General features: G+C 39.9%; 1 protein-coding gene across 4 annotated transcripts; it reads right to left on the minus strand.

Moving 5' to 3' along the window:
• Positions 1 to 538: 538 nt before the first annotated feature.
• LOC119140772 (AN1-type zinc finger protein 5-like) lies at positions 539 to 26,061 on the minus strand. Of its 4 annotated transcripts, none has more exons than XM_037372346.1 (7): positions 23,650 to 26,061; positions 18,173 to 18,330; positions 17,676 to 17,787; positions 17,356 to 17,541; positions 16,783 to 16,880; positions 2,668 to 2,793; positions 539 to 2,451 (listed from the first exon to the last, which is right to left on the minus strand). In XM_037372346.1, exons 2-7 carry the CDS (start codon positions 18,321 to 18,323, stop codon positions 2,303 to 2,305), a joined length of 822 nt encoding a protein of 273 aa, XP_037228243.1. In that variant the 5' UTR covers positions 18,324 to 18,330; positions 23,650 to 26,061; the 3' UTR covers positions 539 to 2,302. The 4 variants fall into 4 exon arrangements, with proteins under 4 accessions (XP_037228243.1, XP_037228240.1, XP_037228241.1 ...); XM_037372343.1 differs by having other exon boundaries at positions 23,547 to 26,061; XM_037372344.1 differs by having other exon boundaries at positions 23,245 to 26,061.
• Positions 26,062 to 27,652: the final 1,591 nt, after the last annotated feature.

Here is a 27,652-nt window from a genome sequence, read left to right on the forward strand (position 1 = left end):
CAAACCAACAATCTTTTTATGATGCAGTTGGGTTAATTTTACTTTAACACGAGAAGGTGGGAAAATTATAGTTTTGATGATTTAAAACAGTTCCATGATTAAAAAAATAAAATACAACCTGGCATATGAAGGCCCAGAACCTGGCCTTGTTCCCTTATCAGAAATATATACAGTGGTAGCAATAACAACTTATTCCTTGAGTGTTAGTACTAGCTGACTGACAGGATACATGTGTTTCTGATAAACAATTTTTATGTATTATTCGTCAGTGAAGATGGCTTCTTCCAAAGTCAATATGTGCTGTGCGCTCTGTACTTTTGTTTTTCCTTGGGAAGTGTGTCTGGCATATGTGACATCCATATTTGGATACAGACCCAGACAACTCTGCCCAGGCCTGCTGGCAAAAATTTGAACAAAACACTGTAGTCTGTATACTGGCTGTATTAAAACAGATCCACTGGAAATAACTTCCATAGCCAAAAGGAGAAAAAAACCCCCCGAAAACCAACACCAAAAATCCAAACAAAAACACACGACAAACCACAAATATTTAAAGTTTACTGCTAATATTTCCTTCATTCCCTTTAAGCACATTGTTTTTTGCCAACATCTTTGGTCATCAAGTAGTTACCTGTATTCCAGCTGTTCACGTTTCGGACCTCAACAAAGAATCTTAAACAAGTTGGTATGTCAAAATAAGAAACAAGGACATTGGGTTTAAGGAAAAAACATCTATACAAACCTAGTACAAGCTTTGTACCCCCAACCTCTACAGGGCCACTTCCAAGTTACAGCAATAAGCAAAACCAATGAGCTATCACAAAAAGTATTTCCTTCTGTACATGATTTTTATTATTTATATAATACAGAGCAGAGATGCTGGATAGTGTGATTATGTGCAATATCCAAGTATAAACTATCTGTACATGTTATCTAATACCTAAATTGGAAGAACAAAATTAAAGCAAAAGCCCAATGCTTTTAGTAGCAAAAAAACCTTAAGGACTGAACACTGCAATAAAAGTCAGAAGTAGCATCTCGTGTACATATACAGCTACTTACAGATAAGAGGCATTACTATAATACTAGTCTACTTGATTATATAAAAAAACCCCACAAGTTTCATACATCACAAAAACCCCTTCCATTATAACACAGAAGTGATATTACCAGACAAGCATCAGTGAACTATACTGCCCTTTCTAGTTATTATACAAGGCTGTAGATAACTGAGCCCATGCAATACACCCAAGAACACTAGTCCTACACCCAAGTACAATTAGAAGTGAAAAAGCAGCCCTCCAAGAGTGGTTCCAGCTCCCATTTAAGTCTACAGGAGTCATGTTGGGTATGGTTTTCCATACCCAACAGTTGTTGCACATGCAATTATTACATTTAATTTTTTTTTTTCATTTAAAAAGCTCCTAATAGCCTTTTTAACTCAGAACACACTGAATTTAATAAGGACATTAATAAACTGCTTCAATACTTCTGCAACTTACAGATGCACGTGTCACTGGACAGAGCTGCTGTGGTATGTCCAAAACACCACACACTAAGCTTTTGTGTTATAAATCAATCTTAGCACAATACTGTGCTACACAACATTTTTAGCTTTGCAAGAAAAATCAGACAACTGTTGCGAGCCAGTTCTTAAATTTCTAACAGGACATTTCCTTTGGGAAACTATTGTTATGACTCTAAAGTTAACATAATTGTTCCAAAATAGTTTTCTTTCATATATATCTGTTTTTTTTCCATCTTTCCCATTGCAATTGTTAAAAGACTTTTTATTAACTATGACACCACCACTCATCTTACTGGAAGGTAGCTTACATTCTGCTGAAAAATAACAGTGTGGAAACTAGAAGTAGAACAAAATTTTAAATGATAGGAGCAAACCCAACAACCTTTCTGACATATCCTTCTCCCAAACAGGCATATAATCTTTGGTTGGTGTCATATACCTTGAACATCTCAAAAGGCCAATTGCTGCAAACATGCAGATAGTATGCATCTGTTCAGCACATGTAAACTAGAGCCTGTCTTCTATGCATGTGTATTCCTGTGCAGGTTCTGATCATCCAGTCACATTCTGAGGAGAACATACACATTTTTAAGGGCTGTATCTATCCAATTCTGCCTGTAACAAACACTCAAACATTCTGAAGTGTCATAAAGACAAACAAAGCTAAAATTAAAACTCTGGAGAACAAAGGAAAATGGCCATGCATCTGCTCTTTAACACTTTCCTAGGGTATATTAAAATAAAACAAGTCAGTCTTTTCTCAAGTAGGCTAGTTTATATTCTCTGGATTTTTTCCGCCACCACAACTGGATTTTCTTTCCTGATTTTTGCTGCAGCTTCTGCTTTGTAATCATATGGGCAGTTATGCTTGTCAGAATAACGGTGAAGTCCACAAAATAAGTTTCCACACCTGCAATCAAATCCTGTACAAAGAAAAGTAGAAGCAGCATTACTAGGAAGCTTCAGACTTAAGCAAGCTATAAGGGCTTACCCAGTACAATGGGGGTATTTTGCATCTACTTTAACAAACAGATTAAGTGAAACGGACATTAATGACTATGGATATTTCAACAAATTTAATCTAGTAAGAGGCAACTAGTCATATAGATCTGTTCAATATTGACAAAGTGCTCTCATACCCGTAAGGCCAACCTTCTTTCTGCACATGAAACATCTATTGTTCTTTGGTTTAGGCAGTTCAGAACCTTTCTCTTCACTCTGTGAAATACTAGGTTGAGAAACTGATGGGCTTGGTTGAGTAACAACTGTTAAAGCAAGCAAGAGAAACAAAGGTTAATTTTTTCCTTTTTCTTGACTTCACTAGCCACTCAGTAGCATGCTTGTATTAACAGTTAATTTGCCTCTACTAAGACCCTGAAGTTTGTCTGAAGTACTAAGTAGAATAGGTATTCTGTTAGCTTCCCTTTTATCTCTACAGAAAGATAAAGTTTTCCCCACTGCTCCATCATCTAGAAAATACAGAATACCTAGCGTTATCAACTGTATACACCCATATTAGGTGTAAAGGCTTGGAAAGCATTCCAGAAGTTCCATGTACATACAACATTAAAAGTCATATTATCTAGTTTCAATTAATCTAAAACAATAATAACATTGTCAGTTAAAGTTGTTGAACAGAGGGGGTACTTGTGGAAAAGTCGGTAGGAACATATTTTATAAACAAATGACATTTAAAGTAGTGCTTTTTTATCATAGCACCAAGTTACTCTGCCACTATACTTGCAAAGTCAGATGATCTAAAACCTCAGTCAACCAGAGCAGCTAACATTCTTGAGATTCAAACCACTGGTTCTGTGATACACCAAACATGTCAGTACAAACCATGCAGCTCAAAAGAGCCCTCGTTTCAGACACTTTTTTCAGTAAATTAAAGAAAAAAAAGTACATATTTACATTGGATATCTGTATCTTTGTACTATATGCAACCTTAATGATCAAGCAGGTAGAGTCAAAATCACTTTTTCAATTGCCTTTGTCATGAACACTTTTGGTCAAATTTGTCACATTTTACTCAAGTTCTCTGCAGGATAAAAGTGGGTCCTCCTGTGAACTTCTGTGGATCTGTTTTCTTTGAAAAATTGATTTTAAAAACAATTGATTAAAATCCTTTTAATACTCAAATTAGTAGAGGAAAGTCAAGGGAGGTATGTTCATATAACAATTTTAACACATACAACCCAAGGAGTCTATTCCTGTTCAGTTTTCCTGGACACTCAGTTGCATGATTATATCTATTGGGTTTGTTTGTTTGTTTGTTTGTTTTAAAAAAAAAAAAAAAAAAAAAGATAGTGAGCAAACTATATAATACATTCCAGGATTAATGATTGAGAACATAGGCTTAAAGGACTCATTTGTAGCCAACTTTATGTACACAAACAGGATTTCTTAGTTGAGAACCTTTTGGATCAATAAGCATTGTATTCTGTAAAAAATGGATTTTTCCAGACATCATGAACCCCTTATAGTTAATATTTTATTATCTTTACTATTAATACCTCCTCCCTTAACTTTTTAATTATGTTCATATGCCTATTATCACTAACACAAGACCTCACAGATCCAAGTCCCATTTCACAATTCACTGTAGAAGTTGAAAGCACCTCCAGTCAGTAGTCCATGTTCCAGATTGTAAATAAAATTCAGAAGTGACAAACTTTCAGAGGTAACTAGGAACTTTCAGTGCTTGTACCAAAGAAGTTTTATACAGGAAAACAATATTTTCTTCTACAATATTATAACTATAACAGTCCTAAGGAACAACAATTTTATTTTTTATATATTCTATAGATTTTTCTAGAGAGCATGAAGAGTTTGGTGTCAACACTATTTTGCCAAGTCTGAGGCTAATGATACCATTCAGTCTTAGATATACGATACTTTTTTTCCATATTTAAGCATGCTACTGGTAAAAAGCAAAAGGTACAGAACTAAAATCATTACTGTAACTAATACTTTTCAGAGTAGTTTCCACAGCTGTTTAGTTTAAAAAGGCAATTCCTTTGTCTTGACAATTAATATTTTCTAGATTAATAGATGTAATCTTTTAAACTTGTCTTTAAACCCCAAGGAAAGCATTCAGTATCAGATAATCTAGTTGAGAGCCTGCGGAGAAAAAAAAATCAGGTTAGAAAATACTGACACCACAGCGTAAGCCTGTCTGATACCACACACCTTAGCTGACAGGCATTATCTACAGCATTAAGAAATTGATTAAACATCTCCCAAACCAAGAAGCATAGTCAAACTCCTTTCAGATTTTTTATATTCCCAGTCTGTTTAAAATAAGACACTAGTTATAAGCCATGGCAGACAAAAAAAGGGAACCTTCTGATTCTCTCCCCCATCCCGCTCTGGGGGAGCAAGCTAGCAGCAGTGTGCTGTTCAGCTACCTACCAGGGTTAATCCACAACAGGCCTTTTTGGGACCCAAAAGGGTCTTGAAGGGTTCCAGTCAAATGTGTCATTATCTTGAACGTGCTAGATCAAATTTATAGCCGTAATTACTGTTTAGCTATTACTTGGCAGGCTCCTGTGCTTGCCTCACAATATATTAGAGTCTAGTGCTTGTTAGTGGCTGCTTTTTGCTTTCACTGCTTGCTGTACCACTTCACTGCTTATCTTACTCTGCTGTGTCTGGGAACATTTTGTAAACAGTGATGGCAATGCATGTGGGCTGGCAGATGGCCAGGGCATTGCTGCTGTTCTGAACAGGCTGGAACTCCATGGGAAGTCAAGTCAAAGGGATTGTGACCTGTGGATGAGTCCACATGGGAGTAGGACACCCTGAAGCATTCGGCTGTGAGTATGTCTGTGCCACGGCAGGTCTACCTCTGAAGGTATTATGGCCCAAGGATAAGTCCACACTGGAGAAAGTACACCTTGAAGCATCTGTGGCTGTGGATATAAGTCCACAACACAGCAGGTAGACTCCTGAAAAGAGTGTGGCTGAGTGTAAAGACACACTGGAGCAGGTATATCTAACAGCATTGTGGCCTATGGAGAAGGCTGTGCTGGAGCAGGTGCACCTCAAAGCAACTGTGGCTGTGGTTAAGTCTATGCCACAGCAGGTATACCCCTGGAGAGACTGTGGCTCATAGATAAGACTCCACTTGGAGCAGGTACAACCCTAAGGGACTGCAGTCTGTGGTTAAGTCCAAGTCTGAGCAGGGGCAAGGGGTTTATTGCAATGTTAAGCCCTATGGCCTGGTAAAAAGGGGTCAGGGTAGAGATTATAATGGATATACCTTTAAACTATTGTAACCCATGATTTGAGTTTCATGTTATAGGAATGACTATAGCAGAAACCACCTGAACCAGTGGAGGACAAGCCTCACAAGAAGCAGTTCAAGTACAGCAGTGATCTGACCTGAGCTCACTGAACCATCAAGGCAAAAAGGTAGTCTAGTAGATCATTGTGTCATAAAAAAAAAATTAAAAATTAATCCAAGGGAAAATGTTACCAACTTCTACAAATGTACCTCTTACTCCTCCATATAAACACTGAGAAGCGTTCACTGCCACAACCAACAACATGGGAACTAGAACACAACGATAATCCCAAGTGTAAAGGCCCATTTCTCAAAAGAGCTGCCAAACAGGATCCTTCTCCCACAACTAAAATATATTCCAAAAAGGAAAAGCAGATAATGTGCAGAAATGGGCAATTAAAAGGTCCCAATACAAGGAGATTGTGCAGGGCCCACTAAACCAGTATTCAAGTGTTCAGTTTATAACTCTAAACAGGCAACACCTGCAGAGAGGAAGTATCTTCCCACTTTTATTAATAGCTCTAACTGTGCTGGCATTAGTTTTAATAATGAAGTCCTCAGTAGCTTCTGATTAATAGCTAGAACAGGGACAACACCCTTTAACTAAAACTCACACATCAAAACAAAACTCCCTTTTTCAAATCGTGTCTCAAATGAAATACTATAAGTTTTAGTTTTTCTGGCATGACATTAGCAGCCAAATTCATCAGATACTATCCTGAAAACTGGTCATCACAAGAAGCTCCCTCTAGCATACAAGCCAAATTAACTGGGCAACTACAATGCCATTCAATATATTAAATTCATTTAATACCAGAAATCATACCATGTTAATCATCAGGAATTAAATCAATAGACAAAAGCTGAAACAATATTAGGAATATGGTTGTTATTGTTATGTGCACACATGCTTTATCACCTTAACAGAGTTCTTGTTGGCACGTAGTCTCCATCACCATGGTCATTTCTCTTGCCAACCATCAGCTCAGGTTACCAGATTAGCTTTGTTTCACTTCAATTTTATGAGACCAGTTCTCCTGCTACAAGGTTGAAGAACTTGGGAACAAAATAAGTTTTCAGAACTGGGCATTATTTTTTAATTATTAATAAAAGACAATAAGTTAAGCCACAGGCATTGTAAAATGCAGTACTATCAGGAACAAAACAGGCACAGGGGATGCCATCTGGACAAGCTTAAGAAGTGGGCCCATGTGAACCTCATTAGGTTCAACAAGGCCAAGTAGAAGATATTGATTGAGAGTAACCCTGCCAAGAAGGACTTGGGAGTACTGGTGGATAAAAAGTTGGGCATGAACCAGCAATATGCACATACAGCCCAGAAAGCCAAATGTATCCTGGGCTACATACAAAGAATAGCTAGCAAGTCAAGGGAGGCAAGCCTCCCCCTCTACTCTGCTCTCATGAAACCCCACCTGGAGTACTGAATCTAGCTCTGGTGTCCTAGAAGACAAGGCAGGCATGGACTTGTTGGAGCAGGTCCAAAGGAGGGCCACAAAAGTGATCAGAGGGCTGGGGCACCTCTCCTATGAAGACAGGCTGAGAGAGTTGGGGTTGTTCAGCCTGGAGAAGAGAAGGCTCCATGCAGGAGCGGGCTGGAAACTAGGACCATGCATGGCAATCAGTTAGCTGAGGGGAATGTGCTCGAGCTTGTCTAGACAACAATTAACATGATGAGACATCTTTACAGAGCATAGGGGAGTGGGAGACGGATGGCGCCAAGGATGGCGCCAAGGAAAGGTAACACCTTGCGGTTAATTGATGGTAGTTAACCACCAATCAGGGATTGCCTAGTATGCAATGCTTAGCTTCAAGAACCAATCTGTTTAAAACGCGCACCTTCTGAAAGTGTATATAAACTCGTGCTTCTGTACAATAAATTGACATTTGCTTGCATCAAGCTGCATCCCGTCTCTTCATTCACCGCAAATTGGTGACCCCATCGTGATACGTTTAGGGATCTGATGTGAAGGGCTCTCGAATCACCTAACTGAGCGACATGCAGCGAATCCCACAGAACTTTGAATGATCTGCTGAAAGGAAGCAGGAGCCGGCCAGAAATCCCTCCAGAGTTGAGAGGTGAGCTGTGGGAAATCCGTAATGGGGAATCAGGCTTTGTCCCCAGAAAGAGACGTATATGGACTCATAAAGGGTCTTCTAGTCAGATCAGGGAGTCCGTGCCTCAGTCTCCTCAAATGGTGACCCCTATGGTGGTGTTCCGAAGCCTTGGAAGAATAAGGACGGAAAAAAGACAGCTCGTGGAAGAGGGCTGTGTTCCGGAGGAGACGGCTTGGCTGAACGATCGTCTTGCTGTCTGGACCAGGCGGACAACCTAAACCCTGAGGATAACACCTGTATTCATCGAGACAGGTGAGCAGCCAAGAAACTTTAGAGACTTTGAAAGAATGAAAGTGTGTACATACAGCAGCCAATTGTATGATGCTGCCGCGGAGGGGAACTCCGTGTCGGGAATGCATTTAACATCATGGTGGCAAATTCTGACTACTCTTTGCCAAGTGTAGACTAATTCTACTAATGGTGCTAAACCAGAGGAAGCTGTAAATTCCACCGACAGTGCGACTCTTCTCAACACACCATCAGTGATGGCGATTCCGTCCACACCTCCTCTGCCCCCAAAGCTTCTGTCACTGATTGCAGCGACCCTCACAACACAGGAGCAAGCACGGGAACAGGACAACTCGGACAATGATTTTATTGACACTGATAAACCTTTTGATCCAGGTCCTATAGATCTGGAAAAGGAGCTAGACCTTTCCCCCACCCCCTCGTCTCTCCTGATGCATTGATTGTATTTTGGGGAGGGTGAAAGGAAATCTGAGGGATTGGTGGCAAGAATGCAAGTGGGAAGCGCTTAAGTGAGGGGTTTTGGGAGTTGCTATGGCATGTTCAGCATTTTGTCAGACAAATCAACCTCCAGAGTGGCAGCCTTTGCAATACGAGGCTGTTAAAGGGTTAAGCAAAGCAGTGCAGGAAGGGAGGATTCATAATACATTTGCTATGTCCCTTCTTGAAGTGATGGCAGAGCCTTATACGCTCACACTGCATGATTGGAAGTTATTGCTTTGTATGGTACTAACTGATACGGTATATGATGTGGTTATTTGATTTTTGTGAGCTATGTGTAGTGGCCTTGACTGAAAACCTTAATCGGGGAATTGCTGTTAACTATGAGCAGTTGGCTGGAGAAATTAACTGTGCCGATTCTGTGACTCAGGCAAGGTATCCCAGGGACAACTGTTTGCAAATGAATGAGATGGCTATTAAGGCAGTCAGGATGCGTGAGTCTTGCCACAGTCTTGCAGGGTCCTAGAGAGTCACTAACTTTAATACTAACTTTATTGATTGGCTTCAGAATATTTTGCAACAAGTCGAACATCAGGAAGCTCAAGGGTTGCTTTTAAAACAACTAGCTATAATGCCAATGAAAATTGTAAACGGGCAACTTTCACAATTGCAACCCCAACATGTGTCAAATGATTGTAACGCAGAACTCACAGCAGACTGTAATTCTCAGGCTGAGTTCTGGAATGCAGCATAACAGATTTTTGCTTCTCTAATCTCTTCTGTAAGAATAGTACACGCTCTTAACTTGCTTAGTAAATTAGGCTGCTAGCTTGCTAAACAAAGTAATACTACAAATACTGTTCTTTTTTTCTGGCTTATTAACAGATGTTGATTCTGTCCATCATATGTTGCTACAGAACCGAGTTGCTATTGATTTTTATTATTAGCACAGGGACACTAGTGTGAAGACTTTGATAGGATGTGTTACGTGAATCTGAATGACCACTGTGAATTAATTTACAAAAGTATACAAAACTTACAGGCCTTAAAACAAAGACCTGCAGCAGAGTCACGGGCGGGATGCCTTTGGTCTCTTCTCACGGCTGGGAAACTTTGGGCCATGACTCAAAAGTATTACAGGATTTATTATAATTATCTTTAACCACCTTATTGATGTTTGCCTTATGTCTCCCATGCCTTTTTTTTTTTCCTGTATTCAGTGTTTAGTTTATTGTAACATAAAGCAGGTCATGGTCACCCAGCTACACACCCCCTTTGCCTCATCGCAATTGACAAGCAAAAAAGAGGATAGAGAATGTCTGAAGAGAGATATAGGAGAGGAAACTGGAGAATATTTGACCTAACAAGAGATGAGAGAATAGCTAGGTATTGTGAAGGAGAATAGGAAAGATGAACATGGTTATCTAGTGTTTAATAGGTGTCTGCACGCTTGTAGAGATATATAGCTATGTAACTACATGAACGATTCCTGCCCTGAGCCTGGTGGAGCATACAGCTGTGGTTTGTGCCCGGGCTCAGAGATGTAAATAGGGGCTTCTCTGTTATGGTAAAAGTGTTTCTCTTTGCATAAAAAAAGAGATGGAATGAAGGGAATGACCCCAGAGGTATGTTCAGAGAAGGCATGCTATGTTTAGAACTTTTTGACTGAACCAGTTCTTGTTTGGTGTGCCCTTCCATCTATGTATAATGTTAATCCAAAAGAAGCTGATATTGTTTACACTTTGAATGTCGATAACTGTCTTTCTGTAGATGCTAATGTAGTAGGAGGCTATGATGGGAACGTATTGCAGCGGTTCTTCTCTTATCCAGAGTAACATCAGGGAAATCATTAAAGAGTTAAATCGCCTTGTTTGGTAGGCAGTTCAGAATGTGAGTCAAAATTGCCACTGCTTTTTGTTGTTGGTTCAAGGACATGGCTGTGAGGATTTGGATGGTATGTGCTGCGTGGATTTTAGGCACCCCATTGCAGCAACATGTTATCAAAATCTGAGAAAATGTCAGCCTTTTTGGCATCCATTCACTCAATTGGCAGTATTGTTTGTTTGCTATTGCCTTGGTTGCTGTCATGTTTGCAAGGGCCCTGCAGAACATGGCAAAACTGGTACTAGCTGTTCAAAAATAAAAAGGGGAAATTGTAAAATTGTACGGAACAAAGACAGTGGGTTATTTTGACATTGATAAGACGTCTTAGTTGCTTTTTTATTTGTCCTATTACTTTTACCTTGTTTTTACTCATTCGGTTTCAAAGGTTCTTTTGTGCAACAGGAAGGGGGAGATGCAGGAGCGGTCTGGAAACTAGGACCATGCGTGGCAATCCGTTAGCTGAGGGGAATGTGCTCGAGCTTGTCTAGACAATTAACATGATGAGACATCTTTACAGAGCATAGGGGAGTGGGAGACAGATGGCGCCAAGGAAAGGCAACACCTTGCTGTTAATTGCTGGTAGTTAACCACCAATCAGGGATTGCCTAGTATGCAATGCTTAGATTGGTTCTTGAAGCTGTTTAAAACACACAGCTTCTGAAAGTATATATAAACTCGTGCTTCTGTACAATAAATTGACATTTGCTTGCATCAAGCTGCGTCCCGTCTCTTCATTTGCCGCAGCTCCAGGGAGACCTTATTGCAGCCTTGCAATATAGAAAAGGGGCTTATAAGAAAGATGGGGACAGACTTTTTGCTAGGGCCTGTAGTGACAGGACAAAAGGCAACTGTTTTAAACTAAAAAGAGAGTAGATCGAGACTAGATACAAGGAAGATTATTTTTATTTTTTTTAAATGAGGGTGAGATTCTGGAACAGGTTGCCCAGAGATTATGTAGATGCTCCCTTCCTGGAAACATTCAAGGTCAGGCTGGACAAGGCTCTGAGGAACCTGATCTAGTTGAAAATGTCCCTGCTCATTGCAAGGGGGTTGGACTAGATGACATTTAAAAGGTCTCTTCCAATCCAAACTAGTCTATGATCATAATTCTGCTAGGATTAGGACCAACGTAGTCCTAGTACAAGTGCCTGAAAAAAGCCACTAGTGTTGCGTTGTAAATTTGGAAAGATTTACTTCACTCAGTCTAAAAATACAATGCATCTTTAAAGCAGACAGAGGGGAAACAGCAAGGTCTGATGATTGGAAGTAAGCCACAAGCTTGATGCATGACAGCCATTCAACCTATACATAGAAAGGTCCTACAAACAGGAAGAACAATGCTACTCTGATCCCAAAGTATTCAAGCCACAGTGACTGAGACTTCTGAAAAAGTAATAACTAAACTTTCAGAAGTGACAGTGGTTTTCCCTTACATAAACCAATACAGCTGGAGCAGTTCATGAAGGACTAGCATGGGTCCCTCCCACAGGATATAGAGCAGGGAAAAAGTGCAAGGAAGAAGTAACAGCAGAGAGGAACTGTTATGAACTGACTGCAACCCTCCATTCCCCCTGTATCACTCGGACTAGAGTGAGGAGGTAGAAGAGTCTGAAATAAAGGAGTGAAGTTGAGCTGGGAAGGGGGGAAGGGAATTTTTAGTTTTCTCTTTGTTTCTTACCATCCCACTCTCTTTTTAATTAGCAATAAATTTAATTCATTTTCCCCCAGTTGAGTCTGTTTTGCCTGTGACAGCAACTGGTAAGCAATCTCCCTGTCCTTACCTCAATCCATAACCTTTTCCATTTTTTTTTTTTTTTAAATCCTGTCCTGTTGAGGAGTGAAAGAACAGCTGAGTTCTGAGGGCATCTGGCAGTCAGCCAAGGTCAACCCACTACACCTCCTCATATTTAAAGCAATCTCTATACCCAAACAAATTATCCAAAATAGGACCCTAACAGTTTAACAAGCTGCATTAACTTCCCCAATACTAGGGAAGCAGTAAGCATGCCAGTAAAGAGTTAAATGCTTGAGAGCACACACAAAAAAAAAATTATCTTGTTTTAAGCATTCTAACTACTTTTACATGAAGGTAATTCTCAAATCCCACCATGGAAAAATTGGGAAAATTAAAACAGAAAAAGGAATAAAGGTAATGTACAAAAAGCACCCAAAAGCCATCAGAAAAACATACTGCACTTCTGCAGTACCAGAATTGGAAACTATACCACATATTTATGTAATCCTTACACTGCACATTAAGATGTGCAAATGTGTGAAAATAAGATGGATAGTATTTGTTATGCTTTATCAAGCTTGAGAATATTTTATTCTTTAGAAACTGCAATTGATATGCTGATCTAGGTGCCCATGATAAAAAGCTAAAGAATAAATTGCATTTTTAATTTGATGCCAAAGAACTGGCATAAAACTATTCTGCAGCACATAACTAACCTCCCACATGCCCAACAACTGACAAGCACATCAAATATTTTTACTCTTACTTCAATATAACAGATACCCCTGTTTAAGTATCACACTGAAATATGGCTTAATTTAGTTACCATCAAGACAATGTCTGTTGCACATCACTCAAGATACAATAGCATCCTATCAGCAACAAGTACAGGACCAACAGTTGGGTTCTCAGTCTTATATTTTTAAAGATAGACAGCTTCAAGACTTAAGAGATTATTAGTTCCATTTCAGAATTGTTTCAACCAGGAACATCTACTCAATGATTATTTAAACATACTTGTTTTCAGAACAGTTTGAGTTTAGTGCTCAATATGTAAGTCAGCTCTTTTGCATGGATCTTTTATTGTCGCTTAAACCTGCTAAAACAAAACAGGTTTCTTAAAGACCTCAACTATGCCTCACCAACTTGGTAATGGTATTGCTCTGATGTAATAATCAACACAAGGAAAGTAAAGGAGTTAGATAAGAGGTATTTTTGCATTTAATTCCTGTAAATCAACATTAAAAACATAAATATGAACAATATCTCCGGACTGCTTGAGGTATATCCTGACTTTGCCCAAGACTGGACTAGAACTCAATCCTTAATAAGTTTAGAAGTATATCAAAAGCCTATAAAATGCATGATATAATTAATACCCAAGTATGAACCAGAGTTTTTGATATAAAGGTCTTTATTCCACTGACTTGCGAACAGTTCATCAGATAAGCAACTGGACTGAACACATGCCACCATTCAATTACAGAACTACAGCAAACAAAGTTAAACTAAGAAATTGCAAGTTACAAGTTACAACAAAATATAGCATATTAGACATCTAAATTACAACTGACTAGGCCAGTTACATCCGTCATACCTTTCTTCTTTCAAATGCTAAGATACAGTTAATTGCCTTCAGACTTGATTAGTTCTGAATGAGAACCCAGGTTACAACCTCAACAAACCTGTAAAGTTTTATTTTTCTCAGCTTCAGAACCTTCTAGATTCAGATGTTTAAGTCTCAAAAGAAAGACAATATACTTTTAGTCCACAGACTTAAAGACAATTGTCCAGATCTAACTATTTAGAACTTTCTGGCTTGCAGACGAGAACAAACCTTCATAGTACTGAAGACAAAAAAAAAGGAGACATACTTTGCTTGAAGGTTATGTTTGTTCCTGACCTACCATCTGATAGACAGTTATGAAATTCAATTGCCAGGGCAAGACAACAAAACTAAATGTTGCTAATAAAAAGACTGTTGTGACAGACTATCTTAAAGAATTACATCTCATAGAAAGTAATCTCTTTGTTATGAAGTGACATGAATTATCTACTATTGTTTCAGCTCCTCCTCAAGAGGCCAACACATGACTGGCTGCTGCTGGAAAAGAGAAAGAAAAAAAAAGAAAATGGGACTACCCCAAACACAATAGGGATTTATAAAGAGTTGAGGCCAGCTTTTCTTGACTGCAAGACACTTACCAGATCAATGTACTAGTGAATAAAGCAAACACTTGGTATATCTTAAATGTCCAATAAACCCTTTGTAATCTAAGAATAGTGTATAAGGACACTGTTCTATGCTGCCTAAAATCTACCCCCAACTTGATGAACTTCTACTTTTAGAGCAGCTGAAGACTGTTTCAAGAATTTATGGATATGTACTAAGGAAGACAATTTTGTTATAGAAATTGTTTTTTTCCAAACATTTAAATTCCATGGTAGTTTTCCCAATTATCTCTTGTCGTGATTTAACCCCAGCTGGCAACAAAGCACCATGCAGCCACTTGCTCACTCCCCCCACCCAGCAGGGTGGGGAGGAGAATCAGAAAGGAATGTAAAACTCGAGGGTTGAGATAAGAACTATTTAATAATTTAAACAAAAAAAAAAAAGAACAATCACAACAATAATAGTTATAATGGAAACATTGGAAAAGAATAAAATCCAAAGGAAAAGGGAGAAAGGAAAACGAGTTATGCATAGTACAACTGTTCACCACCGGCTGACTGATGCCCAGCCAGTCCCCAAGCAACGATCCCCAGGCCCCAGCTAACCCTCCAAGTTTATATACCAAGCATGATGTCCCATGGTATGGAATACCTCTTTGGCTGACCTGGCTGTGTCCCCTCCCAGTTTTTGTGCCCCTCCAGCCCTCTGGCTGGCAAGGCCTGAGAAATCAAAAAGTCCTTGACTTGGCATAAACATTACCCAGCAACAACTAAAAACATCAGTGCATTATAAAGATTGTTCTCACATCAGAGCCAAAACACAGCACTGTACCAGCTACTAAGAAGAAAGTTAACTCCATCCCAGCTGAAACCAGGGCATCTCTACACAAGCTTTAACAGAGCTTTTACTGGTTTCAACCTGTAAAATAATAATCTTGAGTTGCTTTTAGGAATTTTTTCCCCCCATTCTAGTCAATAATGCTGCGTGACACTACCATTTAGTTGCCTTGTTATGAGAAAATGGATAGTGTCAAACATAAGATTGACCTTTACAGTTGGCAAAGTGACAAATCCTTATTGGCAGTTTTAGTAAGACAAAAATTCAGCTATTATTTAACCACTGCTACTATTTTATGTATTTCTTTCCTGCCTGTCACTTTTTCAGGTAGCAATTCATAACAAGACAATATGAGTTTATAAACACTGTAACAAAGTATAAATTTCTAAGTTACATACAATAAGCCTCTTCAGATAATATAAGTTACAAGAAATCAAAACATGTAAAAATCTCCTCTGTCTGTACATAATGAAAAAAAAAATATAGTAAAACCAACTGTAATTTAGTTCAAGTCACAATTTTAACTTAACATGACAAAATAGTAAAACCTGTGTACAAACACTGAGCAATTAACTGTCAGCTATAACAGCAGTCTTATTGACAAAGATGCATCTATATAGTGCTGAGCGGTACCTTCTGGAATTTTTAACTCTGACGTTAAAAAAATCATTTTATCTTCAGTTGTAGTGAAGAGATTTTCCTATTAAACATCAGCTTTTAATGTTTTAAAACTGTTTCGGAACTGTTAAAATTAAGTGTCAATACCTATAGATATCAAACAAGTACATTAAGATACCCATTTGAATAAACTGCTATATAATAAAACATTAATTCAATCACTCACTAGTAGTTAGGGAAGCACTCTCTCCCCACCTCACACAAAGAAATATTTTACACTTCAAAGTTTAAATACTACAGGTACAACCTTCCTGAACAGGAGTAAAACTTTTAAACTGAATATTCTCACTAAACAATTAATGCCATAAGTATTCTATATCCACATAATATTTTGGTTAGATCTACTGATTACTCAATTAGTCCAAGAACCTTTAGCAGTATTTGTTAGCATTTTAAAATCAAGTATTCCCTTCTCCCCCACTTTCATGCTTCTGAAGAATAGAATTTAAGAACTCTGTTCTTCAGATGCAACAAACCATTTTGATTGCCATGAGTCAGCAGGAACTGTATTGCTAGATTTTATATAGAAATCAACATTGACTTCAAAATTTAACATCTTGCACCTAGATACAACTGGAGTGTCTTTTAAAAATGAAGGTTTGATAGTCAAAACACTCCTCAAATATCAAGTTATCTACTGAAATTGAACATGTGTCTGAAAACTATTCCAGTGCTAGTCATTTTTCTTGATTCTAAGGGTACTAATACTCAAGAAGCATCCATAATTAACAGTTCCTCAAGGTCATCACTTGAAGGATATGCCTACTTAAGGGAAAGTAAATAAATTGTCAGCTTCTGTGAAGTCAGTTGTACCCAGTGTTACTCTGCAAACATACCTGGCTTGGTCTTTTTTTTCGGTGATACTTTTTCCTCTCTTGAAATGCTCATTTCTGTCATTTGCTGCATTACAGGCAAAGCAGCAACAGGCACATTTCTGTTTACATACAGTGAAATGGGTAATTAGTTTTGAGTTCATAAGAGCTTAAACCACCAAAATACATCAATAGACTACCTGATCAGTTGTTATTGATACACATTCCTGACCTGTACTTCTATCTCTCTTCCTTAGAATAAACTAGACAATCTGTAGCAAATATTTCCCCAGATAATCCAGAAATGTCCTTTTAATTGCAGTAGTCCAAGACCAAATGTTAATTAGTTCTCATTTCCAAAGTTTCAAAAAACACTGTCAGGTACACTGTCCCTTTTTCCTTTGCAAAAACTCACTGTAATAGGGCAAGGTTACTGCAATGTTACTTTAACTTGCTATGCACTCCCAGATCATTCAAACCTCAAAATAATACCTTCATCTGGTAAAGGATCTAGAGAACAAGTCTTATGAGGAGCATCTGAGGGAACTGGGGTTGTTTAGCCTGGAGAAAAGGAGGCTTATCACTCTCTACAACTACCTGAAAGGAGGTTGTAGTGGGGCGGGTATCAGTCTCTTCATCCAAGTATCAAGTGATAGGACAAGAGGAAGTAGCCTCAAGTTTTGCCAGGGGAGGTTTAAACTGGATATTAGGAAAAATTTCTTCACCAAAAGTCTTGTCAAGCATTGGAACAGCCTGCCCAGGGAAGCAGTTGAGTCACCATCCCTGGAGGTATTTAAGAGACACGTAGACATGACACTTAGGGACATGGTTTAGTGGTGGACTTGGCAGTGTTAGGTTAACAGTTGGAGTCCAGGATTTTAAGGTCTTTTGCAATCTAAATGATTCTATAATCTTACCTTGTTTTTTCAGGTGTGCTACTAGCAGTACTGTCACAGTTGTTTAAACTAGTGTCTGTTCTCTGTACAGATGCAGAGTCTGAGGTAGGACTGTTTGAACCACTAGCTGTCCCTATATAACAGAAATTTGAGAAGTTAATTATAAGCAAGTTACAGGGTACAAGTTAGTCAAGTAGTTTTGTATACAGTTATAAACCATTTCCAATCATTCATCATTCTACTGCATCTCCTTAAAGACAAACTGTATTGTTAATGACCAAAATACAGGGACTGTGTAAGAATACTTATAGCAGAAGGCAAGTAGAAATGCAAATTAAGGCTCAACACCAAGTGGGCAAGAATATGTTACACAAAAATGCATTTTTATTTTTACAGTGATTTAAGTATTATTCCCTTTGGTATTCATAGTTTTAGTATGCAGCTATTGGAAGATCTCCTGAAATACATTCTGCAATTCTCCTCATCACCTAGACAAAAAAAAAGACTCAAACCCTTACCCATTGGGCTGATTCTACCACTATTCTGCTGTCGCTGAAGATGCTCTTTGTAGCAAACGGAACACATCCCATTTGTCCTAGGATTTCCATAAAATCCACATCCTGTACTACACAGCATGGGCCCTGGGGTCTGGTTTGCCTCCTGAGCCATTTCAACGCTGTAAATAAAACCAAAAACTACATTAGGAACTGATGTTTCACCAAACTATTACAGAGTTAAAGAATTAAAGCAGGTCTGCTTACATTGCCCACAAAAAGGGATGTTTGCATTTTTTAAAATGGCTATATGAATGTTAAGATATAATTTAATAGTTCTATTGTATTGATAAGTAACATCATTAATAACCACCGAGAAGTAAAAAGCATTATCAGTGTAGTGTGTTGACCTTGGCTGGATGCCAGGTGCCCACCAAGCTGCTCTATTAACTCTCCTTCCTGAATAGAACAGGGAGAGAAAAATATGATGAAAGGTTCATGGGTCAAGATAAGGACAGGGAGAGATCACTCAGCAATTAACATCATAGGCAAAACAGATTCGACTTGGGGGAAAATTAATTTATTTTATTACCAATCAGAGTAGAAACATGAGAAATAAAACCAAATCTTAAAATCACCTTCCTCCCATCCTTCCCTTCTTCCCAGACTCAACTTCACTCCCAAATTCTCCATCTCCTCATCCCAAGCAGCACAGGGGTACAGGGAATGGGGGTTGCAATCAGTTCATCACATCTCTGTTGCTCCTTCCCCTTCGCACTCTTCCCCTGCTCCAGCATGAGGTCCCTTGCATGGGAGACAGTCCTCCATGAACTTCTCCAACATGGGTCCTTCCCACAAGCTACAGTTCACACTGCTCCAGCATGGGTCCTTTCCACTTGTCCCTTCCACAGGGCGCAGTCTTTCAGGAACAGACTGCTCCAGCATGGATCCCCCACAGGGTCACAAGTCCTGCCAACAAGCCTGCCCCAGCATGGCCTTCTCTCTCCATGAGGTCACAGGTCTCACCAGAAGCCTGTTCCAGCATGGGCTCTCCACAGGGTCATAGCCTCCTTCAGGCACATCCACCTGCCCTGGCGTGGGATCTTCCACATGCTGCAGGTGGATATCTGCTCTACTGTTAACCTCCATGGACTGCAGGGGGACAGCCTGCCTCACTATGGTCTTTACCACAGGCTGCAGAGAAGGCTCTGCTCCAGCACCTAGAGCACCTCTTCCCCCTCCTTCATTAACCTCTGTGTCTGCAGAGTTGTTTCTCACTCCTCTCTTCTGGCTGCTGTTGCACAGCAGTGTTTTTCCCTTAGATATGTTATCACAGAGGCACTACCACCGTTGCTGAATGGCTCAGCTTTGGTCAGCAGCAGGTCTGTCCTGGTGCCAGCTGACATTGGCATTATCTGACATAGGGGAAACTTCTAGCAGCTTCTTACAGAAACCACTCCTGTGAGCTGCCACCCACCCACTTCCAAAACCTTGCCACACAAGCCCAATACACATAGTAATACTGAGAAGTAATATATGTCAGACACCATGCTGTGCATGCAGGTTACAACAAAATTGAATTTAACAGCCAACAACAGCTTTATATACCAACCTTTGAGCACTTACAGGGTAGAAAAAAACCTCCACAGCTAGATGGATAGAATAAGAAAGACTAAGTTTGGGTCTACTAAACAATTCTGATTGCAAAGATAAGCTGTGCTGTCTCCAAAAGAATGAACTCCACTTTCAGTAATGTTGATCTTGCCTCATTCTGATATTAATCCCATTATTAGCAGTTCATACTTTTTCAACATGTTAAAAAAAAAATATCCACTGAAGCATGGGCAAGTCATTTCAAAGCTGTATTTTATATCTTTAGAAGTTTCCATAACAAGACCTTTAACTCTGCTTAAATTGTATATGAAGCCCAATACTATTAGTTGGCAACAACATGGATACAACAGGCCCTCAAAACAGATGATCAAAAAGCATTTCTGAAATAAGCTTAGACCAGATTTTACTCATCCAAGAAAAATAAAACAATTATGGACTGTCAAATACATCCATTTACACAGCCTACGCACTTCCAAAAAGCCAGTTAAATCTTTTGTCTTAAAGATATAGGCAGACTTTTGTACCTCCCAAAGGTAGATAATGCTAACCCTCATCTCTGCGAATAAAAATACTTTACCTTCACTGGTAGTTAATCTGCAAAACAAAGCTAGCAGAAAACCTGGTATCATAACCAACTCTTTAGTTCCCAATGGCAATAAAACCGGAATATAGTAATCAAGCTATCTACTACAAATTGAAGACAAGAATAATATTGTGTTTGTGCTCCAAAAATTTAGATTTAGTGGAAGTACTGCCTATGGCACTTGGAGACATTTTAGTGAAAACTAGATTACTACCTTCCTCTAAGAGGATAAGGGATATTTGTCTGCTGAGGCTTATGAGAAAAACATACCAAATGCTAATTAACTCTAATGTATTAAGAAATACTTTTCATAGCTTGAAAAAAGCCACACTACAAGCTGTAACCATATATCTCAACAGTATGACAACTAATTGACAGCAGCATTTGTCTAGCTAATCTAAACATCTGGGATCAAAGTAAATCAAAAGCAGAAGAGTAAAATTAATCTGCTTGCCTGATGGCGGTCACAGGACTTCATCAATTTATACCTTTGTTTCAGTACTACAAAGTGAACTTACATTTATTCTGATATACCTCTATGGCAGTTTACAGCCATACACTAAGTCAACAGACTCAACAGAAAAATTTAAGACCTAAAAATGTTCTCATGTCATTGTAGCTCTATGTTATTATAATACAAATAAATACTGTACTTCTGCCCTTATTATGCAGGTATGTTCAAAGCACTATCAAGAATGCTATCTCAATTGACTTGCTCTGCTTTCAAATTAGCACGTTTTACCACTTACTAAGTTTAGCTTTAGGTATTAATGCTAGTATTAACATATTACAAACTAGACTCTTCATGGCTCCTTTGTCAGCACAGTCTTTCACATCTTGAAATACATGCCCCTAATTGAAAAATCAAGCTGTTATCCAATGCTTAAGAAACCATGCTTTTTCACACTCCAGGTCTAGGTATCATCTCACTAGGTTATAATACACTTTCCAGAATTTAACCTGCTAACCAGGACATTAAAATACACCATTTAATCTTTTGAACCAACAGTGAAAGTAAAGTTTCAGAAGACACAGATTAGACTTCTCCAATTCTTCCCTATGAGGTTTTCTAACAAGATCAATAACTAGCTAAAGCCTTAGAAATTCAGTTCTATTTCCCTAGAAAACTAGCTAATACCATCACATATCTGCTTTCCTGAACTTCTCTCAAACTTGGATCACATAGGTGAACACATTAGCTTCCGCCTGTTACAAGGCTGCAGTGTGAAAGGCTAAGCTAAAGGCACAGACACAAAATCATGTCAACAGGGGCCTCTAAAATCAGCTTCTATTTATATCTCTGAAGACTACCAACTCCAACCCACAGAACTGAAGCAGCCAAGCATACACCAACCATAAGAGGAAAACATGAAGTGCGATTAACATGACTACAGCTTCTTTTCTAGAAGAAAAGGGAGTGCAGATACTTAAATTCAATCAAGAAAACGCATCATCACAAGGTAGTCACCTCAGACATTTTCATATCTATTTCACAGCAAGCACAGGAAACAACTAGCTATGATCAGAGATGCAAGATGATTACTCTCTCACAGTCTTACAAATACATTCCTCAACCTTTTGGTTGGGTGGTTACAACCAAACCCTTGCAAAAAATTATAAAGATCTCTTCTACCCCCAAAAGCTTCGAAGAAGTCTTAACCCTCAAAGATATCCTTGTTTAACCCTGACCTCCCAATATTAAAAAAAAAAGAGCCATTTTATTCAGCGTGTTAACTTAAACAGTAATTTATGTCACTGATCTTCAGTTACTAGGAAATTTACTCAGCTAAAGTAAAAGGGAAACATAAAAATTTAATTATCCTTAAAGTTAACAAAGTCGCATAACTAAGACATCTTTTTAGTTCCAAATTACAACTAACCTGAGGCATAGTCAACTTAATAACGGCAAATATTTAGATTATTGGAATGATCAATGTAACCAAGGCCTTTTTTGCACAGAGCGCACTTCCAATAAGCTACAACTGAATCCTAACGCTTATGCATTACATGAAGTGCATAATAAATGCACTTAAAGTTATCCTAAGACTTAATATAATAAAGGGAACACAAATATAAACTAATTCCAAGGTTTTATTATTGATTTAAAATTGAGTCAGAGATGGAGCTAAACTGGCTGAATAAATACTTATTTATCTGAATATCCTCAGCTAGAAAATGGTCCACCAAAAAAACCCAAAAATCAAACAAATAGTAAGGATGTTTCAGGTATACGCCTCTCTAACAGTGCTCTAGGTGAAACAAAAAGACAAAGTAAATGCGAAGAATAAAGATCAAACCCGGACATTTCCCAATAAGAAATCCACCTCCATGAGTAAGACAAAAAAGGAAGGCATTGCCAAGTGCTCAAAGCGTGGTACGTTTCAGTCGCCTTCTCTCCACCACCCCCGAAGACACCGGAACACAAAAGACTCGGGGGCTGCTAGGCTACGAAGCGGGGGGTGGAGGAGGAAGGAGGGGATGCCAAGCAGGAAACATAGAGCCCGCGGCACTCCCCACAGCGTCAGGGCCTCTCACAAATCCCTGATTCATGTTCGCACTGGGTGCCGCGCAGCAACCCTCATTCCCCACCGCCCCTCTTCCAGCGAGGGCTGAGGAAGCCTCATCATCTCGCTCCCTTTGTCTGCCCCACTAAGGGGTGCGCGGGGTGCGCGGCAGCCCTGCCCGCAGCCTCCCTTCGTAGCACCCGCCGCGTCAGAGAGCGAGAGGAAGAAGTCCGCCAGAGGAGACAAGAGACGCCCTGCCACCCCTCGCCTCACAGAATACAGCGGAAACGCCGCAGGGAGGCCCAAGTGCGTGTTGTTGTCGTGCCTCCCCCGCCCCGCCCCCACTCGGCAACTGAGCCCGCATCCCCCCCAGCCGCCCCTCAGCGCCCGCGTACCTGCTCCTAGGGAGGGGGCGGACAGAGCGAGAAACCCCACGACCGACGTCGGAGACGCTGCAGGTAGCTCCAGACTGTTTCTTGGAGAGTGAAGGGTAAGAGGGCGTGGGGCACAAAACTAGCAGTGCTACCACCTCTTCCTTCTACGGCAGCAGCACAGAGCGAGACGCGCAGAAGGACGAAAGGAAGACGCAAGAAAGAGAAAGAATCAAGGAAGAACGGCGGAATAAGGAGAGACCCGAACCCGCCGGTCCGCTCGCATCAGTTCTGCCTCCTCTTGACTGCTGCCGAGGCCTACATACCCGCACGCTCCCACGCGGAGGCGGCTAGGGAGAAGGGAAAAATGGACAAGGCACACGCGAGATGGCTCACAGTACTGCCGCCATCGCTTGCAGAGTCACCAACCTCCTCCTCCCCGAGACTGAGGGCTATACAGGAACTGAGACTCCGCGCGTAGTCAAGAGAACGTCTCCTGCCCCCCCGGAGGGGTGGAGAAGCGGAAAGAGCCGAATCCAGAGCAGCGACGACTGTCTCGCGTGGCTTCACCCCGCCTACAGGAGCAGGATAGAACTACGCGCAAGGAAATAAAGGAAACAAAGCTCTGCGTGCCCGCTCCCTCCCCCTCCCCCCCTTCATTTACCCTCATAGCAGACACCTCCACCCCTAATGAATGTTTCTGTTTGAACTTGCACGTGCAGCAGTGTCACAGGTGAATTATTAAGAGAAGTCATCGTTATGGGGTTAACTAAATGAGTTTTAATTATTATTAAAGGATGATCAAATGATAGTTAATCGATGGCTGAATCAAAATTAAATAGTGATCAAATGGTGATTAAGCAATAATTGAATGGTAATTAAACACTGATTGAAAATTATTTAAATGATTGTTTAAATGATAATTTAGACAGCAGATGGATGATGATTTAGACAGTGGTCAAACACTCTACTATTTACACTTCCAATAATTAAGCTATAGATGTATATATATGTGTTGCGAGCATACAATGTACTTTTAGTTCTAATTTAAAATGTTTACCTCGTAGATATCAGATATTGGGTAAAGAGTCTCTCAACCTTGAGGAGTAGCCTTAAGAGATGTATCTGCTTGAGGGGGAGATTGCTACTGTGCAGCCTGCTGCTGTACAGGAGAGCTCAATGGGCTTTGGGGGGCTACAGATATTTATAGCATAAAATGGTTGACTTGTAGTCAAACCCCCCTTTGGTGTATGTGCTGGAGTGTAAGCTGTAGAAGTTTTAGTTTTGTCTAGTCCCAGCTCAGGCTGGTACTGTTAGCTCCTCATAAGGTGTGATCTAGACTCAAGGTTTGCACGTCAAAGATGATTTCAGTCAGGCCTACTTGTCAGTGATGCCTGAATCAAAGTCCTGTTCATTCATTCAGAGTGGGTGCATCCATCACAAGCAGCCATTTATTTTTTTTAACCTCGCACTCCCTTTGTAGCTATATTCTGGATTCATTGGCTATTGTCTACTTACACTTTTATACCTAAACAACTATTAAAGCACTAGTTGGCTACTTTTTTTTTTAATAGGTTATCTGACTTAATGAGTTGTCTGCAGTAAGTTAGTTATAAAAGAAATTGGATAATTCTGTGCTTGATGGTGGATTTTTTTCTGAGATTATAGTATAAAGAAATTCTATTTCTTGTGACTTTTACTGATTTAAAATTCTTGAATTATGAGTGTTTATAAACTGTATTTACTAAAAGCAAAGAAATCTCTATAGTATACAAAGATATCAGATTGAAACACATGTTTTCCACACAATTGAGACTGGAAGGGATTTGTTGTATATGGGATAAAATCTCTTTGTTCTGTGGTCTACCTGAAGGTTTGCTGTCTTTCTCACAGACTTTATTGGTTGTGATCACCTATAAACATAGGGTAAACTTGAAATACCGATGCATTCAGATTTGCAAATTTGTGGGTCACTGAACCTCAAGATTAAATATTTATATATATTTTTGCATGTCCAAACTTTAGATCAGGCTTTGTGTCTATTGGATGTCAATAAAACTATGTCTTCAGAGGATCTAACACTGACCTAGATAGGTAAGAGAGACACAAAGGTTACATCACTGTGGAGAGAGGGAGTTAAGTTAGAAGGGGGTGCAAGAGTATGGGAAGAGGAAAAAGAAATGAAAGAATAAAGCTTGTTATTTCAGGCTTCTTGCTCACTGTGGGAACAGCACAGGGTAGTTTATAGTTTCAAAACAGTTAGTAGGTATAGGAGAATTATTACTTTGTCATAATAAAGGCAATTAAAATATTTGTAAGGTAGTATTTCTAAGAAATGGAAGGTAAATATACCATGCTTACATGAATACATGTATCTTAGGAACAGATGATCTGTAAAATTCAAAGCTGCTTTAGATAAATTGTCTAGATAATTCAGTTTTCCTTAAATGAAGTTTCTACCATATACTATTGATTTTCTGAGGCTACAGTATATTGGGGAATATATTTATGGGGTTCTTTAAACCATTTAATCTGAAGAAAACAGCTAGAATTGGAAGGTATGGCTTTACGGGAAGTATACCACTGAAATCATTAGAAAAAACTCTTTTTGCCTGACATGCCTTCTAGAGCTGATCTCTTTCCTTGTTTGTCAGAGGGATGTCTCCTGGGACCCAAAAGCTTCTATCAGAGACAGATAAAACTTTTAGGTAAATGGAATTATACTCTGCTGAAGGACAGTGAACTCTGCAGAAGTATAGGGCACTGTTGTGGTTTAACTGAATGGCAGAGTTCAGAGGGTTGTGATCAGCGGCACAGAGTCTAGCTGGAGGCCTGTAGCTAGCGGTGTTCCCCAGGGGTAAATACTGGGTCCAGTCCTGTTCAACTTATTCATTACTGACCTGGATGAAGGGACAGAGTGTGCCCTCAGCAAGTTTGCAGATGATACAAAACTGGGAGGAGTGGCTGATACACCAGAAGGCTGCGCTGCCATTCAGCGAGACCTAGACAGGCCAGAGAGTTGGGCAGAGAGGAACCTAATGAAGTTCAACAAAGGCAAGTGTAGAGTCCTGCACCTAGGGAGGAACATCCCCGTGTACCAGTACAGGCTAGGGGCTGACCTTCTGGAGGGCAGCTCTGTGGAGAAGGACCTGGGAGTCCTGGTGGACAACTAGTTGCCCATGAGCCAGCAGTCTGCCCCTGTGGCAGAGAAAGCCAATGGTATCCTGGGGTGCATTAGGAGGAGCATGGCCAGCAGGTGGAGGGAGGTTATCCTCCCCCTCTACTCTGCCCTGGTGAGGCCTCATCTGGTGTACTGTGTCCAGTTCTGGGCTCCCTAATTCAAGAGAGTCAGGGAACTGCTGCAGAGGGTCCAGTGGAGAGCTACGAAGATGATTAGGGGACTGGAGCATCTCCCTTATGAGGAAAGGCTGAGAGAGTTGGGCCTGTTAAGCCTGGAGAAGAGAAGACTGAGTGTAGAGGAATTTTTAAAGGACCGAGGACATATGTTACCATTGTCTGGGTTGGACAACCCAGGCCTGTTAGTTGAAGCTGCAGAGCAACTTTAAATTGTCCTTGGAACAAGCAGGGTGAGAAAGAAAACAAGCTATGCACAAACAAGAAGCCAGGTGCAGAGCAAGTCCTGGGAACCACAACACACTCTCATCGGCACACTCTGATCAGGTGCCTACAGCATGCTCACCAATCAGCGACACGGACGCCCACGTGACCAGAAACATTTATCCAATCACCTGTGTGTAGAGCCACATGACCAGCGGTTGGTTTAAGTTATAACTATGACCTGTTTGTTTAATAAAGTGAGCATGGCATGTAGCCATATTGGTGTGATTGTTGTGACTTGGCCGACTCCACAGGGGACCCTCTTCGACTGAGAGGGGATCTTATCAATGTCTACAGATATCTTAAGGGCAAGAGGATGGGGCCAGGCTCTTTTCAGTAGTGCTCAGCGACAGGACAAGGGGCAATGGGCACAAACTGCAACACAGGAAGTTCCATCTGAATATGAGGAATCACTTCTTTACTTTGAGGGTGACAGAGCACTGGAACAGGCTGCCCAGGGAGGTTGCAGAGTCTCTTTCTCTGAAGACATTCAACCCCCACCTGGATGCGATTCTGTGCAACCTGCTCTAGGTGAACCTGCTTTAGCAGGGGGTTGGACTAGATGATCTCCAGAGGTCCCTTCCAGCCCTGAACATTCTGTGATTCTGTGAAATATATATGAGTAGTGATTGGGGTGGGTAATATGAAGGTGTAGAACAAATACTTGTTAATCATCTAGAAGATTTTCAGATTAACTTCATAGAAAATTAAAAAAGTAAATTAAAATCTAATATAAGACAAAATAAGAAAAATATAATCTTATTTCCTACAGATTACCTAATAATGATAGTGGAAATATATTAAAAAGTTGTTT

Source organism: Falco rusticolus, chromosome W (assembly GCF_015220075.1).
Source record: "Falco rusticolus isolate bFalRus1 chromosome W, bFalRus1.pri, whole genome shotgun sequence".
NCBI classification, from domain to species: Eukaryota; Metazoa; Chordata; class Aves; order Falconiformes; family Falconidae; genus Falco; species Falco rusticolus.

Excerpts from the sequence above, each read along its gene's own strand:
- LOC119140772 (XM_037372346.1), bottom strand. The coding sequence starts at position 18,323 with ATGGCTCAGGAGGCAAACCAGACCCCAGGGCCCATGCTGTGTAGTACA. Across the intron at positions 17,788-18,172 it reads TGGTAGAATCAGCCCAATGG|GGACAGCTAGTGGTTCAAAC; the intron begins GTAAGGGTTTGA and ends TCTGTTATATAG. Across the intron at positions 17,542-17,675 it reads AGCACACCTGAAAAAACAAG|GGATGGTGACTCAACTGCTT; the intron begins GTAAGATTATAG and ends AAATACCTCCAG.